The sequence below is a fragment of the Actinia tenebrosa genome, unplaced genomic scaffold (assembly GCF_029948245.1).
Source record: "Actinia tenebrosa isolate PJP-AT-01 unplaced genomic scaffold, QUT_ActTen_1.0 PGA_scaffold7__59_contigs__length_16204524, whole genome shotgun sequence".
NCBI lineage: Eukaryota > Metazoa > Cnidaria > Anthozoa > Actiniaria > Actiniidae > Actinia > Actinia tenebrosa.
In genome coordinates, this window is record NW_028292584.1 from 538,106 (window position 1) to 555,235 (window position 17,130).

At 37.7% G+C, this 17,130-nt stretch overlaps 2 protein-coding genes across 2 annotated transcripts; one reads left to right on the forward strand and one right to left on the reverse strand.

Moving 5' to 3' along the window:
- Window positions 1-161: 161 nt before the first annotated feature.
- Window positions 162-12,081, forward strand: LOC116287539 (uncharacterized). The gene is made up of 10 exons (XM_031694223.2): window positions 162-236; window positions 324-389; window positions 495-518; window positions 4,358-4,633; window positions 6,458-6,617; window positions 6,846-6,901; window positions 7,386-7,492; window positions 8,208-8,424; window positions 9,014-9,211; window positions 10,206-12,081. Exons 1-10 carry the CDS (start codon window positions 171-173, stop codon window positions 10,386-10,388), a joined length of 1,353 nt encoding a protein of 450 aa, XP_031550083.1. The 5' UTR covers window positions 162-170; the 3' UTR covers window positions 10,389-12,081.
- Window positions 12,082-12,499: 418 nt separating this feature from the next.
- LOC116287544 (uncharacterized) lies at window positions 12,500-15,963 on the reverse strand. The gene is made up of 3 exons (XM_031694225.2): window positions 15,729-15,963; window positions 14,487-14,816; window positions 12,500-13,749 (listed from the first exon to the last, which is right to left on the reverse strand). The coding sequence occupies exons 1-3, from the start codon at window positions 15,825-15,827 to the stop codon at window positions 13,129-13,131; spliced, it is 1,050 nt and encodes a 349-aa protein (XP_031550085.1). The 5' UTR covers window positions 15,828-15,963; the 3' UTR covers window positions 12,500-13,128.
- Window positions 15,964-17,130: the final 1,167 nt, after the last annotated feature.

Sequence of the window (17,130 nt, forward strand, 5' to 3'; positions counted from 1 at the left end):
GTTTTGAATACCAAGGTTTTGCTAGATTGGACTTTGGACCCTTTCACGTGGCAGTAATCTCCCGATTAGTCGATCTTCCGATCAATTTTCTAGCTCGTCCCTGATTGGTTCGTTGAGTTAATTTATGCAGGCCTATACCTATAATATTCTTTCTTAGTAACCTGTCTGCAATGGCGGCACCAAGGGCTCTGTTAACCTCTCTCCTTAAACGCTCAGAAGGAGCTTTGACAACTCGAGTAAGACAAAATTAAAAAGATAAAATAAAAGATGAAGTCTTAAGCTAACTCTGGTTAAATTTTGCCTTTTCCCCGTCTATTTTTAAGGGTGTTTTTCTTGGTACAAGAAGTGTTTCGACATCTCCAACAGATCCACAGCGAACAGCAGCAGAGGTACGGCAACTTTGATTCATTAAAAATGTTTCCTCGTAAAAGTCTCCCAACCGCCATGAACTATGAATTTCGCTAACGTTATTTCTTGTTTTATATTATTTTTAGCAACGCGTGGATCAGGAACTGCAGGTAAAAACGCAAGTTATAATTTGAGTTGAGCTTACATTTCTCAATCATTAGGTGAATTGTTATTGTGTACATAGACGTAACATTTACTTAAGTCCATTATTCTTAGTAGATTTCCAGCAGTTTTAAATCCAAATTAAGACCGATCTATCCTTAGATCTTCTTTTGCGAATAACTTTCTTTTTTAAATAAAGGTTTTGGGGTATTATTTTGAGTATTTTGTTTATCGAAATACCTACTGTTTTGTAGGCGTACGTGGACCGTACCGTGACTATTGTTACTGGAATATTGTACACATTTGTACATCAAAATCCCCAACTGCTTTACAATTGGTTTCACAAAACTTCGGCCGCTTTAATTCCGAAGTTAGTTCCGAAGTTTTCAATGTAGGTCCCGAACTTGCGATTTGTTTGTGAAATTGGTTCAATCAACCGTTATGCACTTATCATTTGCTTCCCAGTGGGTCGACCGCCGGGGCACCCCCGGGGAATTGTTTTTCGTGACAAAAAAAAAACCATTCAAAGCCCCTGGGTAAATAGTCTCCCCCACAGCCGCTTTCAGTGTCGTCACGCAACATTTTCTCCCCTGAGTAGCGGCTGCTTACCCGAGCACAACATTCCTTTCCTATGAATTAACCAATCACGGCTTAGTTCTCGAAATCCAGGAACCATTCGCGCCATATGGAAAATAAGATGCGTCGTTAGAGAAAGTATTTGAGGTAGCAGCTAAGAAATTTCGCATCAAACAGTTTAATAATCATCAGAAAGACGCCATACGAAAGACTTTACAAGAAAAACAAGATTTCTTTGAAAATCTGCCTACTGGATATGGGAAATCGCTCAAAGGAATAAAACTACTGGCGCTCTAGAACATAGCCCAGTAATTTCTTTCAAGACAAGCTCGAGGACTTTTTGAATAACAGGAGTTCGAAGTTCTTGGCATTTCATATAAACTGCTAACGCGACGTTAGAAGGTTGGCCATAAGATAACACTTTAGCTAACGATTCGTGTTCACTTTTCACGACTTTTCTAACAGTGTGAACAAAACAAAACAAAACAACTTTTCTAACAGTATCAAATGTGAGCTAATCCTCGCAGTATACGCGAAGTAAATACCAGAACTGTGAGCGTTACCCAGAAGTTTACAATGAATACCCGTAGAAGTCAACGGTGTGACAGTGTCAGATTTAAAAGTTATCTAGCCTTTTTGCGATTTTCTTTAGCTTAACACTGCATTCGTTGTTTAAAATGAGTGATCTGCGCGGCTCATCTTCTTCGTTTATTAAAATTCAGACTTTGTTTTCGAATTCAATCTCTTAAATCTTGAGTCGTCTCGTTTAACTTCCATGAGTCTAAATTACGCTTTTTAAAAAAGTTTTCCAGTTTCTTTTTGCTTCTAATATTTTGGTACGATCATTAGCTTGATAGCAAGTACAAACTTGAATTCACTATCGGCCGATAAAACAATGTCGATAGCTAAACTTATAAAAATATAAATCTTTTCTTTCTTTATGAACAAAGAAAACACTTAGTTCCATCTCCAATAACTTTGGGGGGGGGGGGGGGGGCATTAAACATTTAACAAGAACGAATTCAATTTTAATTTCCCAATGATTTTCTCCAACTTCCACTCAAATGCGTCTTAGAATTATTTCTCTCATGAATGTTTACAAGTTGTCAAATTCCAAACGTTTTGATTGGTTCTTGAAACACAATGAGACTTATCTGGTTGGTTGAACACAAACAATAGGAAAGGAATGTTGTGCTCGGGTAAGCAGCCGCTACTCAGGGGAGAAAGCATTGCGTGACAACACTGAAAGCGGCTGTGGGGGAGACTACTGGGTAAAGGGCATAACTTAATTACGAATAGCCCTTCCCTGGGGGCCGAAATGTACACCCAAAACCGTATTTATTTAATTTAACTATAATCATAGCTGGCATGGAAGTGGTAAAAATTGGGTTAAACCTGAATTTCTTTGAATATTAAATCACTGGACATCTTTGATGAACAGCAAATAAGGAGTTTATGTTTGATTTGGTAAGGATGCGTTATGAACGACTAGTTAAAATAAAAGGATAAGTGATAATGAACTTTTAAACTTATAGACATACAGGTACTTTTCACTGTTTCAAAAACATCTGTTCGATAGAGTTAACAACTGTTGATCTGGTTAGAAGCTAAAGAAAGGAACATATAGTACAGAGATTTATGTAATGCAACATCTTAAATCACTCATGGGTCACACATATTTTCATTCACCAAAATTTTCTGTCATTTAAGACTTTCTTTTAAGTCTCGACACATCCCATGCTTTAAGTAATGGCATTATTGAGAAGAAAAGAAGAAAAGACGAATCTGATTTTATTTTACCTCTACTAGCTCAGGAATTTAATGGCACGAAATCGCTCGAAAAAACCATAGTCTAATGCAAAAAACTGTTGACCAAATGTCGAACAAATCCCGTGGGTATGTCCCTGTGTTTCAGCCAATCCATTCCCAAAGCTAAACAACGCCCCGCCTCCCAGGGGAAAAAAACAAAAAAAAACTCAACCCACGGGGAAGTAAATGATAAGTGCATTACTTGTTTATGTCTAGAATTCAAATATTTTCCAGACAACGTACAGAGTCAAATTCCTTTTGTCGCAATAATATTTACTTTGAAAATTGAATTTGAACGGTAGATTTGATGAGTTTTAGAAGCAGCTGTATTATCAGTTTGAAAGATCGTCGACAACCGTCGGAACTTGAAATTGATAACAAAGTTGTGAACTTGCGAACGAACTTCATGCCCCGTCCACACTATGCCGGATAAATTTGAATCCGCAACTTTCACACCGAAACCAAAACACATGAAAACGGATAAAATGTTTGACGTCCACACTAGTCCGATCTAAGGCAGCAACGCTTCATTTTCATTGCACGTCTGAGCATGTGCATCGAAGTTGAAATTGAGCCCGCAGTGAATTTTTAGCCTTCCTACCATGTTCTAATGACAATCATGACGTCATTGTATTCGAAAAATTTCGGGTACAAAACGTTCTCCATCCCACTAATACAGCTAGCCGGAGTTTTCAAATCGTTCCACTCTGTAGACCATATTCGAAAAAAATCGTTTTCGGTGAAGAATTGTGTGGATGGTAGGCCTAACTGAATAAATAAAAATTCGGATTCAAATTTATCCGACATAGTGTGGACAGGGCCTCAGACAAGGAATGGCCAAAGTTTTATGAAATCAACTGTAATAGAACTGCATGACATGGCTATGGGGATATGTTACTCTGGTAACGATGAGGGGGCTATCAAAGATATTTTTAGAATTCAAAGATTAGGAAAGGGGGAACATGATATTTACAAAACCTCTCTAGTGGGGTGGAGGGTGGGGGTACTAAGAATATGTAATTTTTAAGGGGACACCCCAAAATATTATTTTAACATGTAAAATCCCCATATTCTCCCTAGCCCATAAATTATGAAAGCTCCCTAAACTGCATTTGATTTTGCTGTGGCAAAATAAACTGTGAAATAGATGTTATTTATCCTATCAGCTAGAAGGTCCAGATAAAGAAAAACTGTGCCCAAGTCTCAAGGGTGAATCCAGGGGGGCAAAGGGGGCTGAAGCCCCCTTCAGCAGAAAAAAAACAAAAAAAACTGAAGAATTAGATGCTTTTTTTTATTGTTTTCTGACAGTCTAGAAATTGAAGGACTGATTGCGTCCGATCACTAGTGACTTTGAAATTTTTGCTAATGAAAACAAAACTTCCTAGAAAGGTTTTGCTAATGGATTTAAAATTTGTTTTGTGCCCTGCAACCTACTGGAAAGATTTCTTTTGTTCCTTTCCAGGTATCAGAACAAAAAAAGAGAAATGAAGATGCTGGACAGTTCACAGAACTGGTGCGAGACTTCTTGGATCCAAAAGAGTTCTACAATTCCATCAGAGCACACAACATGGACTTTTTCTGTGGAGTACCAGACTCACTCCTGAAAGATTTTTGTGCATATGTAACAACAGTGACGCCCAAACAGAATCACGTCATCACAGCCAATGAGGGCAATGCTATTGCACTAGCATCAGGTTATCATATGGCCACAGGGAAAGCTGCTGTTGTCTACTTACAGGTAAGTGATGACCTCATAAAATATTGCTAAAGGACCAGAGGCCTGCAGAGGTCTTAGAAATAATCTCAAAAACAATACCAACTCTTCTTAGCCAGGTTTATTAGGGCTCCACACCTTTTGACAATTGTTTTGTGTTTGTGGCAAAAGCTTTTTGACTAGGAGGGCACTACCTTTGTTCAAGTAGTAGGGGTGATTGGCTGTGATTTGTTATCAAGTGAATAATGCACTAATCAGTATAAAACATTCTTTCATTGTCATTTCAATCTCCATCACTCTTTATGTGCACCCATATACACCACACCCTACCCCACCCCTGTCCTGTCTCATGTCCCTTGTGCCGCCCTTCTGCACCCACTCTGCATCAGAATGTTTCATGTCCATTTTGGTACTTGAAGGAAAGCATTTCATTTTCTTTATTTAGTATACTAGATAGTATAGGTATTAACTGTTGAAATAATAACAGGCCTGCTTCTGTAATATTTGTTGTTAATCGTATACAAATCTAAACAAAAGACCACAAAAGCCACGTATGAGATCATGTTAATTATGCTTTCTATCACAAATTGTTGATTTCTCACACACTGATTAGCTGAGAGACATTGTGGATTATAGGCTAGATGGGCATGTGCTGATGACATCTGTCACACAACATATTTGAAAGTATAAAAGCGTCAAAAAAATAAGTGAAATTTTTGTGGTAAAAAACAAGTAGAGGTCCTTTTTATATGGTCTGTACTGTTATTGAACAGGAAATGGCGTCAGAATATAATTCAAACTTTGCAGTGAAACTAGTTGCTGAGCTTATGGTTCCACTTGAGTTTGAATCATATACTGATGCTATTCCATGTTTGATAAGAGTACAGACCATACAAAAGGGACCTTGATTTGCTAATAATAGGGTTATAGGAAGCAGTGTGTGTTTTATAGATATCTAAATATTCATTCATTTGGATTACTTTGACAACAAATTCTCATTATTTGTCTCTTTTTCATAGAGATGATTGAAAATCAGAGTACGGTTCTGTGGCAAGGATGCACAGGGCTTACATTTATTATGATCATAGAGTGAGATATTTATCATATAACCATAGATGTAACCCCTTTTCCTCTTTTGACATTGATTAGCTTGGGCACCCTTTATGGAAATGAGAATTTTTACCCTCTTACAGCTAACTATTTTAAGCTTATCTGTTATAACACCATGTGTCATTTTTCAAACCAACCAACATTAATTTTATCTGAAGCAATTTCTTGATATGGGGGAATTAATTTGGTCATGGCTAACTTAGAAATCAAACATAGAAACCTAACAATTTAATGGGTTTTGCTGAGCGAGGAAAACTTTATAAGAATGCATAGAAAAAATTACCTTGAATCAAGATTGTCAGACATCAAGACATCATCTTGACATCAGATCTAAAGTTACCTAAGAATCCAACTTGAGATCTCATGCCTCAGAGGTCAGTGAAGCAAATATACAAACGCAGTACACCTTGCACCATTAACTCCCAATAACCTGTCCATAGTGCAATATTGCAAAGTCAAATTGGGATTTTGATAAGGTCAGTTATTAAGGAAAAATATTGGGAAACTTGAAACTCTTGAATTAAAAGAGATAAAGAGGTTTCCTAATTTGTAATTTGAAAATGCTAGGAATCAAACCAACCATAGAGGCATTGATACTAATAATGTACACTTAATAATTATGAATACTCCATAATACATGATAAAAAGCCATATTTTAAAAAACAGGTCATTATTTCAGCCATTTCATTAGGGAGAATTTGAATGTTTATATGACAGTAGCTCCTACTTTTTTGACAGAATTCTGGACTGGGCAATATAGTCAACCCCCTAATGTCCCTTGCCGTACCTGGTGTATATAGCATACCTATGCTTTTATTGGTTGGATGGCGAGGAGAACCAGGAAAGAGAGATGAACCCCAGCATGTCGTACAAGGACAGGCCACACCTGGAATTCTTGGTAAGTTTAGAGCAATCAGTGGGTTTTCTTTAAAGGGCACTCGGATGAAAATTGTTAAAAAATGCTGAAATTTGGTTTTTCGCTGCTGCCAGTCAAAAAATATTAAAGGTACCGACTGATTAGGTTTGATTGACGGCAGCGAAAAAACAAATTTCAGTTTGTTATGTTAATGTTTGCCTTAGGTTTGCCTGAATGGTTCATTTATAACGAGGTAATCTTCTTTTTCAGCCTCGTGTGGAATTCCCTTTCAAGTGTTGCCAGATTATCATGAAGGTGCAGAGCAGGTAAACCATTAATCATTAATAATTATTAACCAACAGGCCATTTGCATGATGGCATTATATTATACTATACCCAATACCACTACTACCAAAATGCTTTACAAATTAACTGAACAAAAGGAAGCCTGCAAGGGAGCCTGGTAGTGGTAGTAAATGATGCTATAATGCAAGTGACCTTTTATACTTTGATTTTAAGATGTTAAAATTTCAGTGGTAGATCCAGGGGGTCAGGACACCCAGTGTCATGCCTTCAGAGGTTCAATTGATTGTTTAATTATCCTAAAATTTAGCTTTGTCAAGTATTTTATAACTTCACCGTCAGCATGTATAACAAGCAAGGTTTTTATTTCTTTTATGAAATACAAATAAGAGTAGCCATTATTTTGGACACAGTGCAATTGTGCGTGCTGTGTGCTCTCAAAATGCAGATGCTCCCAACCAATCAGAAAAAGGGATTTATAACAGTTATTTTATCATTTCTTTTCAGGCACTATACACAGCCCGTAAACACATGGAAACAACAAAAGGTCCATATTGTCTTTTGGTGCGACGTCAGAACTTTTTGCCCTACAAGCTCGACAAAGTACCAGAACTGTAAGCAAGTAAAACGCTACCACTATTTACTAGAAACCAGAGATGAAATGCTCCATGAGGTTGAGGTTGAGCCCAGGGGAGTGGGGGGGGGGGGGGGGGGAGTACTCCCATATATGGACTATACGGGGATGATCCGCTGAACAGGGTATGGTTTTTCGAGCTTCTTGTCATAAACAGGGTATGCAATTACTCGTCAAAATGACCAGTGAGGCAAAGATTTGACCAGAAAAATAACAATAAATTCTCTCTAGATATTGTCTGATAACCAGCCATTATTATTAGCACTTCTCTCTTTTGTTTCTTATTCATTCATCTTTATATTTTCTTACATTATAATACACTTAACAAAATTACTTGATTCTGATTGGACAAGAGAAGGCATGTCTACTGTAGGCAGTGAGGAATGTGAAAAATTGAAACACATAGTCAATAATGGCTGTCATGAGGAGTACAATTAAATCCCAAATATTGTACTCTGTAGAGTCTCAATTAAGTAGCTCAATTTTGTTGAGTGTATTATCGACAACAAATCACACAATCTTCTCGTACAATTCAGAATTTATAGTACTCATAACGTTTTGAAAATTCTCAAATTGGACTTGCCTAAAGGCTTGTACAATTTTGAAAACTTTCACTCGTACCTATAAATTCCTAAACGTACTTGAGATTGTGAGATTTCCTTTACTGATATATTGTTTGCAATTTATCTTCCTAGCTACCCCTTAAACAGAGAAGGAGTCCTTAAGGTCATTATTGACAACCTACATGACAGAGATGTCGTTGTTGGAACAACAGGCATGTTATCGCGAGAGTTATTTGAATACCGTATACAAAAAGGGCAGGGCCATGAGAAAGACTTCCTGACAGTAGGATCAATGGGACATACCTCTGCTATTGCTATTGGTATTGCCAAGTTCAAGCCTAAACGACAAGTAAGTAATAACCATTCATGGTTCACTTCATGAAAATATGACCAGTTAAACGGCTCAGGAAAAACTTGTGTATTTGGACTTCCTGACTTTATTACGCGATGGAATCAAGTACACGGCAGATTCTTCAACTCCCACGAAGGAGTTATACATCGGTAAAATAAAACCGACTCTACCAGGAATGATTTGATGGAAAGCTCACTGTATAATCATAATGAGATGGTTAGAGGCAATAGACCTCTGTGTTGGGCATACTACCTTTGCATTTCAGACCACGTTATTCTCTTTGAGAATAAGAATGTTTGAGTTGATTCTCATGCACAACCATTAAACGAGAAATCACACTCTAGAAAATCATGTACCAAAATGGGAAAACATAATTTGCACTAAGGTATAGAGTAGTCTCCTCTGCAGCTGTCATTAATCTTGGTCCCAGAGGGCGCGTTAGGATCTAGGACTGAAACTAATGATGGCTGCAGAGGAGACTACGTAAAGAGGTGTATTTCAGACAAGATTATTGTCACTAATAGAAATGATATTAAGGAACCTTTTGTTATGTTGAATACTAAAGTATTGGTGCACTTTCTGACAGATATTTTGTCTTGATGGTGATGGTGCAGCACTCATGCACCTCGGAGGCATGTCTACTGTAGGCAGTGAGGAATGTGAAAACTTGAAACATATCATCGTCAATAATGGCTGTCATGATTCTGTTGGAGGGCAACCTACAGATGCTGCTAATCCAAATTTTAGTTTCTTGGGTATTGCAAGAGCCTGTGGCTATAGAGAGGTAGGTGGTCCAGACTTATTATCATTTTAAAAGTTAACCAAGGTCGTTCTGTTTGTAGTAGTTTTATTTGGGGGGGGGGGGAGGTAGTAGTTTTGTTTGGGGAAACTGAGGCAGGGACATATGCTAGATAACTTATATAAATTAATGTCTTATGTCTTGCCCTTCGTGATTTAAAGCCATCATCATAATGCATTTGCAGTGTCTGGTAGAAAATTACACTTTCTGAAGTTAGTCATCAAATTACTAAACCAGAAAATATAGGGGCTCCTGTTAGTGGAAGAATTTGAATATTTATTTAACAGATCAAAAACAGTTTTCCGTGTTTGATACTCTGATCAAAACATGCGGGATGTTGGGAGAACATGAGAGGAGCGTAGGAAACCACGACGCGTAGCGGAGTGGTTTCCAGCTTCTTGAGTGTTCTCCCAACATCCCAAGTGTTTTGATCAGAGTATCAAACACAAAAAACTGTTTTTGATTTGTTTTATAAAATAACAAACTCGCGAAAAGATCGAAAAAAAGCAAATTTAAGTAAATTCTCCCTACCTGCCATCTTGTTCAAACTGGCCAATGAGCACGCGTGATAGATTAAAATCTGACAGTTGCAATACTCGTGTGCGCTAAAATGACGCGAGCGTGTTTTGATACTCTTATCAAACATGGTTTTCGACCAATCGTAGCACGCGTACTATCCCAATTATTTTATAATAAATTATCAAGGTTTAGTCCAATGTAGACACTCTATTTAACAAATATTTGGTAATTCCACCTGTGGGTTGAGAGGAACACCCAATAGAATGGCCACGCCTTCAATGGTGTCATGTCTGTGAGTAACTCAGGTTATGGAGCCATTTATGAAAGATTTAGTGTTCCAGCTTGGTGGGGTGGGGGGGGGGGGGGGGGGGAGGAAGGAAGGGAACACGCTATAGCATGGCCACGCCTTGTATCATAGGCGTATGGAGTTAACTTCTGTTTTATGAATACTATTTCTCAGGTTATGGAAGCAAGTGAACCTGAAGACATTGCAGAAAAAGTCCGAGCTGTGCGTAGCATGAAAGGACCTGTTCTTTTAGAAATCAAATGTAATAAAGGGGGACGTAAAAATCTTGGTAGACCCACCAGATCACCACAACAGAACAAGAAAGACTTTATGCACTTCCTGGCCATTGACCACTGACAAACAACATGGACCTTACACAACAGAAAATAGTGATCTTGGGAATGAATGAAATAATCCTGATTTCTGGCATTTTATAATGGTATTAGACCAGGTGTGACTGGAAATAGTATCAGCGCTGGAATATTATAAAGTTACTTCAAACTGGTATACTAGCTAAACTTTCTGATTCAGTAATATAAATGTGAAACAATAATTGGTATAGGTGCAATATTTTATATTTTAAAATGTTGTTCCAAGTCTCCACTGAAAATACAAAGTTCACAGATCTATGGATAGTATTTTACATAGCTATAATATTTAACAATTATTCACTGAAGGAGAAGTGAATATCGGGGAATAATAACCGAAACAAAGTTGAGTTTATTATTCCCAATATTCACTGAGCCTGAGGTGAATAATTGTTTTAGTATAGATACACAGGTGAGACTTTCAAAAGGAGGGAAAAAAAGAAGATAAAAGACATATTTTTTCCCGGTAACAGCAACCAAGCAGCTGGCCACCATTTTGGATTATCGCTGGCGGTGATTATGGTGTGATAATCCGAGTTTCTTGACCATTCAGCTCCCGAGATTTTTAATAATCACCTGTGTATTTATACTAAAAATCTTTATTGGTAAGGTCAACAGCATAGGTTTTGTAACCTTTCAGGTAACTGCTTCTGCTTTAATGTTAAATGTCTTGCAGATGTTATACTTAAAAATGTCTGGACTCATTCCTAGTAGTACTGTATTACTGCTATCCTTCGCAGCTTATTAATGATTGTTTTAGTGTAGCCATAGCCTTCCTCCTTCTTAGGGTCATCACACAACTTTTCTCTCTCTACAGGGAGAAACATTAATTGCTGTGATGATGTGACGACCTTAAGAACATCTGCGCAGGATCTATTACCTATTATATACAGCTGTAGGTCTATTACCTGTATACCCATATCCCAAAGTCTAATCCCTGCCAATTCTTGACCTGCAAAGGAAAATTTACACATCATTTTTGATGCATTTTTTAATGATAAATGCTATTAACAACTATAGTTACAGATTGCACAGTCAATTGGCTTACAGTGAGGCTCCTAATCAATAACATTCAGCTGCTTACCCTGGGGTCTAGCGGTTATTTATCATTGCTGACTGGCTTTTTCTGCTTTGATGGAAAGTCACTTTAAACCTATGAGAAGCCAATTAGAACCTCTGGAGCCAAGGGTATAAGCTGCTAAGAATGCCGTCTCATGCCATAGAGACTCCTACTGTATTCACCATTTTCCATACATTGGTTCACTGGTCAAACACAAAGCACTCAAGCAAGGCGCCAAGGTACTTTCAAAGGATTATTCAAATTTGAACCTTGCAACCTCGACTGAATTCTTTGTGTTTGACCAGTGAACCGATGTATGGAAAATGGTGAATAACTGATGCATAAATCCAGTAAAGAAGTGATTGTGATAAACACTCTAACACCTAGGGCTAGCTCTCCTATATTAGGATCATTGCAGTATTCTCTAGATTTGGCACTAATATGCATCTCGTGGTCACTACTCAGATAATAATTATGCTAAAATTATAATTGAAAATTAAGAATGTAGACATATTAGGACTTGTCGAATAATGGTTACAAATACTGTAAATGGGTACAACGTGCATCTGTGAAACGTTGCTCAACCACACAGTACAAATAAAATGCACGAAAATCCCTGTAATTGTCTCTTCTTGTTGAATGAATAAATGAAACTTAAGAGTGCAATAATTATAGCTATTTTATAGTATTGCACCCTGTTAGTGTATTTCCAGAAATTATCCATCCCCCCTTACAAAGAAAAATTTGGAATTTCAGAGGGGTAGGGAGTGTTAGAGAAAGAGCAAAATTGGAATTTCCTGGGTAGGAGGGTCGTTAAAAAATTCCTGTGGGGGAGGGGTATGGATAATTTCTGAAACTACACATTCCCTGGTACTCACCACCTTTAGAATTGCAACCTTTAAATTTATACTCGACTATATTTAAAACTAAAAACCGAATTGCGGAATAGACCATTTTCAAAATCATGCAATGCCGCTGTGTTGCATGGTCAGACCATTTACTAAGGGTTAGTCTCATTTTAGCATCAAAATGTTCACAAATTGTACCAACTGAGATTTATTCACTGAACATCACAAATGTCAAACCTGTTTTACAAGTTTTTATGATCTGCTTTAGCAGACTCCAAATTATTTACCAATCCCACAATTTGAACATCAGAATGTAGAGTGCAAACAATTAATCTGTGAAACACTAATTACTAAATAGTACAAAATAGTGCTAATTAAACAATAGAAAACAATGGAATTTGCATGAAATTGTGCTATTTAGTATTACTAAAGTTTCATGGTTATATTGTTCACACTATCTTAAAATACATCGTAATGTTGGTGTTAGGGTGCACGCACTCAGCCGTGAATAATAATTAGTACTAATTAGTAGTAATTCATACGGAATCCTTTGTTTCCTATTGTTTGATAATCACTATTTAGTACTAAAAATTAGTATTTGTTTCACGAGTTTAGTGCAAGCACTCTAATATTAATTTTAAACTGGAGTGCAAACAATATAACCGTGAAACTTTAATAATACTAAATAGCACAATTTCATGCAAATTCCATTGTTTTCTATTGTTAAATTAGCACTATTTTGTACTAATTAGTAATAAGTGTTTCACAGATTAATTGTTTGCACTCTACCTAATTTTCTAAACCAGTATTTCATTGAGTTTCTATGTTGTGCCACTTTGAATCATGTGTAATATTGTGCCTCTGAGTGGATCATAATTCTTCGCATTCCCATTAGAAACAGTTCGCAAGCTCAAAACTTTCCAAGCTCCTTCAATTCTACACAAACTACACATAATTATAGCCTGAGAATTTGCAGCATGTTGCATGGAGTCACTACACAGCTGATCTGTTGGAGCCCTTGCGTCAAAGAAACGCAGGCTTGGCTTGGGATATTTTGAAAGATTTGGGCAATTCCAAGCACTCAATGTGAAGAATAACTTGTCTATGTCTTCTCGTAGACTTTTAAGTTTGACGTTAAGAGTATGATGTCCAAGGCGATTTGTATCATCCATGACATCCCCTGAGTGTTTGACAGCATTGCATGTCTTACTTTGCATTCTACGGTAGTCTACTGTTTCTATAAAGGAGGTTCCATTGTACAGAAGTACTGATGCATCCAAATAATCCCTTCCTGAAGTGGGATATCCCCAGAACAGATCAAAGATGACTTCATCAAACGTATCAGGGATGTCATACAAAACAATGATAAGGTTTATGGTTGTGAAGGGCTGTACTCCATAATACTGGAGAGTAACAAGTTTAGATCCAACATTCATGTATGCCTGGTAAGGTAAAAGAACAATGGCGAAAATATTTCAAAAATGCTTGAAGTTGAAAGTGGGTGTTGGGCTACCTGTGGTGATATCAAAACTTTACACAGGGAACCCAATCAGGATTTTGGTTTCAGTTTGGAAAAATGCACTCTAGATCCCAAAACCTTCATTCTTAGTACTACGCATGCTCAACAAAATGTCAAAGATTCTGGTAAATCTAGCAAACAGGAAACCAAGATTTTCTTAGAGTCTCTGGTTTTTTGTAGGGTATCGGCCATAAGAATGATGCCTTCCCAGTCCCTAGGCACCATATGTCTCTCAAAAGGCTACTCTTTTACCTTTCCTCACACACATTTAACATAAGCATTTGGTAAATAATGGTTCTTGCATTTGAGCATCTTTCTCCCACTATTTATTATGGACCTTTATCACATGGCAGCCATACTCTCATTTAAATGGAATATTATGCACTGGGAATGGGATTCATAAATGAATAAAAAGAACAATCAAAAAATGGGATTGTGATTTGAGCACAAAATAGGCTGGAACTATGGGATTTGGTCAAAATGGGGGCTGAGAAATGGAATAAGCACCCCCTTCCCCACTTCAGGACCCTCTCTCAAGGATGACCTGTTTCCAACAACAAAATTACCAAGAGGAGGAACTCTCCTCATTCTTCCTCCTTCTTCTCTAGCAACAGGAAGCTCATAATAAAAATATAAAACAGAATATAATTACTTGCTTACCTTCAGTTCTTTCTCATTGTATAGCAGTCTCTGTTTGTGTGGTTCTACCCCAAAATGCTCTTGTATCTTGTACTTCAGCGTCAAAACAGTCATGCTTCCCTGATAAGGTATCTCTGTGGCCTCTCCACCCATCATTGAGACTGTGATTGTCTCACTGCCAGTAGTGGATGATGCAACCAAGGTACCAGATGGGATTGCTTGGGGCATTTCAATCTCTGGGAATAGCTTGTCTAATATACTGATGCATTCACGGTAACGTTGGTTGTCAGTAGTAACTGGTTCAGAGCAAATTGAACAGCAACTATTATTCTGTACATGTTCTGTGGTGCACTGGATAGTTAAAGGAAAACATCAATCATCATTATATTGTTGGTGGCACAGAATGCAGTGCTGAAGGAATAGTGCGAAGGAGTTATGCACACCTCCTGGCCTGATAAGTTATGATGATGATTATGATGAAATATCATGATATACTGTATAACAGAACAATCATGATTCGAAGACTGGGTGCATGAATGCGGAGTAAGGATGGGATATCGACCATCCATGGCCAACAGTCTACTGAATCATGATGGTTTTGATTCTTGTACTCCCGCTCCACACCCCACTAGACAAAACTATTGAATGGTCCCAAAGCTCCCCTTAAATTTAGGGTTCCCTTATGTATTAATGGCAAAAATTGATGGTTTCCACCTTGTCACATAATCCCTTCCCCCTCCTCCAGAAAATGAATGAATGGTCCCTTAAACCAGATTTATACATCAAATGCTTCCTGTCATTCAAGAAGTTATATCTTAGTTGCATGAATTAACTTAGTATAATTTCATGAGTTGAATTACTTGCAATAAAGCTTCATGTAACGTAATAATATACTTTTTTGAAATGCATCCTGGGGCCCTGTTGGTTCAATCAATCAGAATTATCATTCTTATTCTGGGAATATTTATCTCTTGTGTGTAAACAAGCAAGTTTAATTTACAAGATTTTTCATGACTTCATTTAATCATGATTTCCTTGCTAGAAGAGTCTCAAAATACCAAGAATCTTTCAAGAATCGTCAACAAGGGACACTGCTAGCAGGATAACTGCAGGGCTTCAAAAATATTTCTCCATGCCTTACGTGCTGACTATTCTCAACCTAATAAGATTTCTCTCTAGGAATAAACAAAGTTTCTTAATATTACTCGTCTTTACACTCTAAACGAGCTGATTTATAGGAATATTTATAGCAATTTTACTTACTCTAAGGCAGTGTAAAGGAGCATGATCACAGTTGTCTGTCAGCCCCTCAGAAGGAAATTCCTTCCTTAGCTTATTTATCTTGCATTTGTGACATCTCATGATTGCTGATGGTCAAACAGCCTCTAAAAAAGAGCGGTTCTCCTTGTTTACCGTCGGTTTTAACTCAGATTCGAGTTAAATCCAAGAAATAAGCAAAGAATGATACTGTTTCCTGGAATTCCACTTCATTCTTGCTATTGCGGGATTCCTGTGTTATGGCCTTCCTTCCCATAAGGCTTCGCGCTTCCAATATTGATTTTTTGCAAATTTGTTTTTCGCCCAAAGTCTTTTCTTGTTGTTATAACCTCGAAAATGGTCTCTTCTGACTTCGAAGGTACGAATTCAATTTTAAAGCAATAATCTTTGATATAAGTGCACATTCATATATCATTATTTGCTGCAGAAGTGGTTTGTTAGTGGATTTTTCGCGCCAAATTCAAATTGTTTGCCCAAGTTCTAGATGGACAGGGACGGAGGACCGGACCTACCAGAGGTTGTTTTTCTAACCCTAGAGCTCCGTAGAACGGAGGGCAGAAAAAGACCTCTGCAAGCAAGGTATGGAGGACATTTCAATTTTAATCAGGCAGGGAGAAGGGGTGGCGCGTGATTAGCATTGTAACTCATCCAAGAAACATGACCACCCCGGAGAGGGGGGGGGGGGGGTACTCCCATATATGGACTATACGGGGATAATCCGCTGAACAGGGTATGGTTTTTCAAGCTTCTTGTCATAAACAGGGCATGCTATTTCACTCAAGTTCCAAGTTCTTCCTGAGTTTCCTGTCATATTCAGGGATTCTACTTTCGTATTGACCGAAACTGGTTATTTTGGTCGCAAAAAATGATATGCAAGGTGACATGATAATTGAAACGGGAACTCAGTGCAATAAATTATATCTTTTGTCATAAACAGGGTCTACAAATTTGAGTTTTTTTTGTCATAAACAGTGTACCCCTTTCAGAATCCCAGCGGAACACCCTTACCCAAACTCTTGCGGAGTACCCCCCCCCCCCCTGGACCACCCTCTCTGTTGTTGCAGTTATAAAATGGCTCTTCTCTTTTTTACCATTCTGTTTATTATAAAATTGCTGCACAAGTAGGATTTTTTCCTGTGCCCCCCCCCCTCCCCCCCCCCCCCAAAATCCCACTGGCCCCTCTCCCTGGTAAAGAATGAATGATCCCAATGAATATATGTATCAAGACTTGATGGAATGGTGATTTCTTTTATTTCTGTCTAGTAAATTAATAATATCGTTAATGAATATTTATCTGGTCCAGAACCCAAGCAGAAAAAAAGTGATAACAACTTAAATTACAAAGTCTACTCATGCACATAATTCAACCATTTCAGGACCAGGTTCC

Coding starts and splice junctions, on each gene's coding strand:
- LOC116287539 (XM_031694223.2), top strand. CDS start 171: ATGGCGGCACCAAGGGCTCTGTTAACCTCTCTCCTTAAACGCTCAGAA. Junction 6,618..6,845: donor GGCCACACCTGGAATTCTTG/GTAAGTTTAGAG, acceptor CTTCTTTTTCAG/CCTCGTGTGGAATTCCCTTT. Junction 9,212..10,205: donor GAGCCTGTGGCTATAGAGAG/GTAGGTGGTCCA, acceptor ACTATTTCTCAG/GTTATGGAAGCAAGTGAACC.
- LOC116287544 (XM_031694225.2), bottom strand. CDS start 15,827: ATGAGATGTCACAAATGCAAGATAAATAAGCTAAGGAAGGAATTTCCT. Junction 14,817..15,728: donor CTCCTTTACACTGCCTTAGA/GTAAGTAAAATT, acceptor TTAACTATCCAG/TGCACCACAGAACATGTACA. Junction 13,750..14,486: donor ACAATGAGAAAGAACTGAAG/GTAAGCAAGTAA, acceptor TTACCTTACCAG/GCATACATGAATGTTGGATC.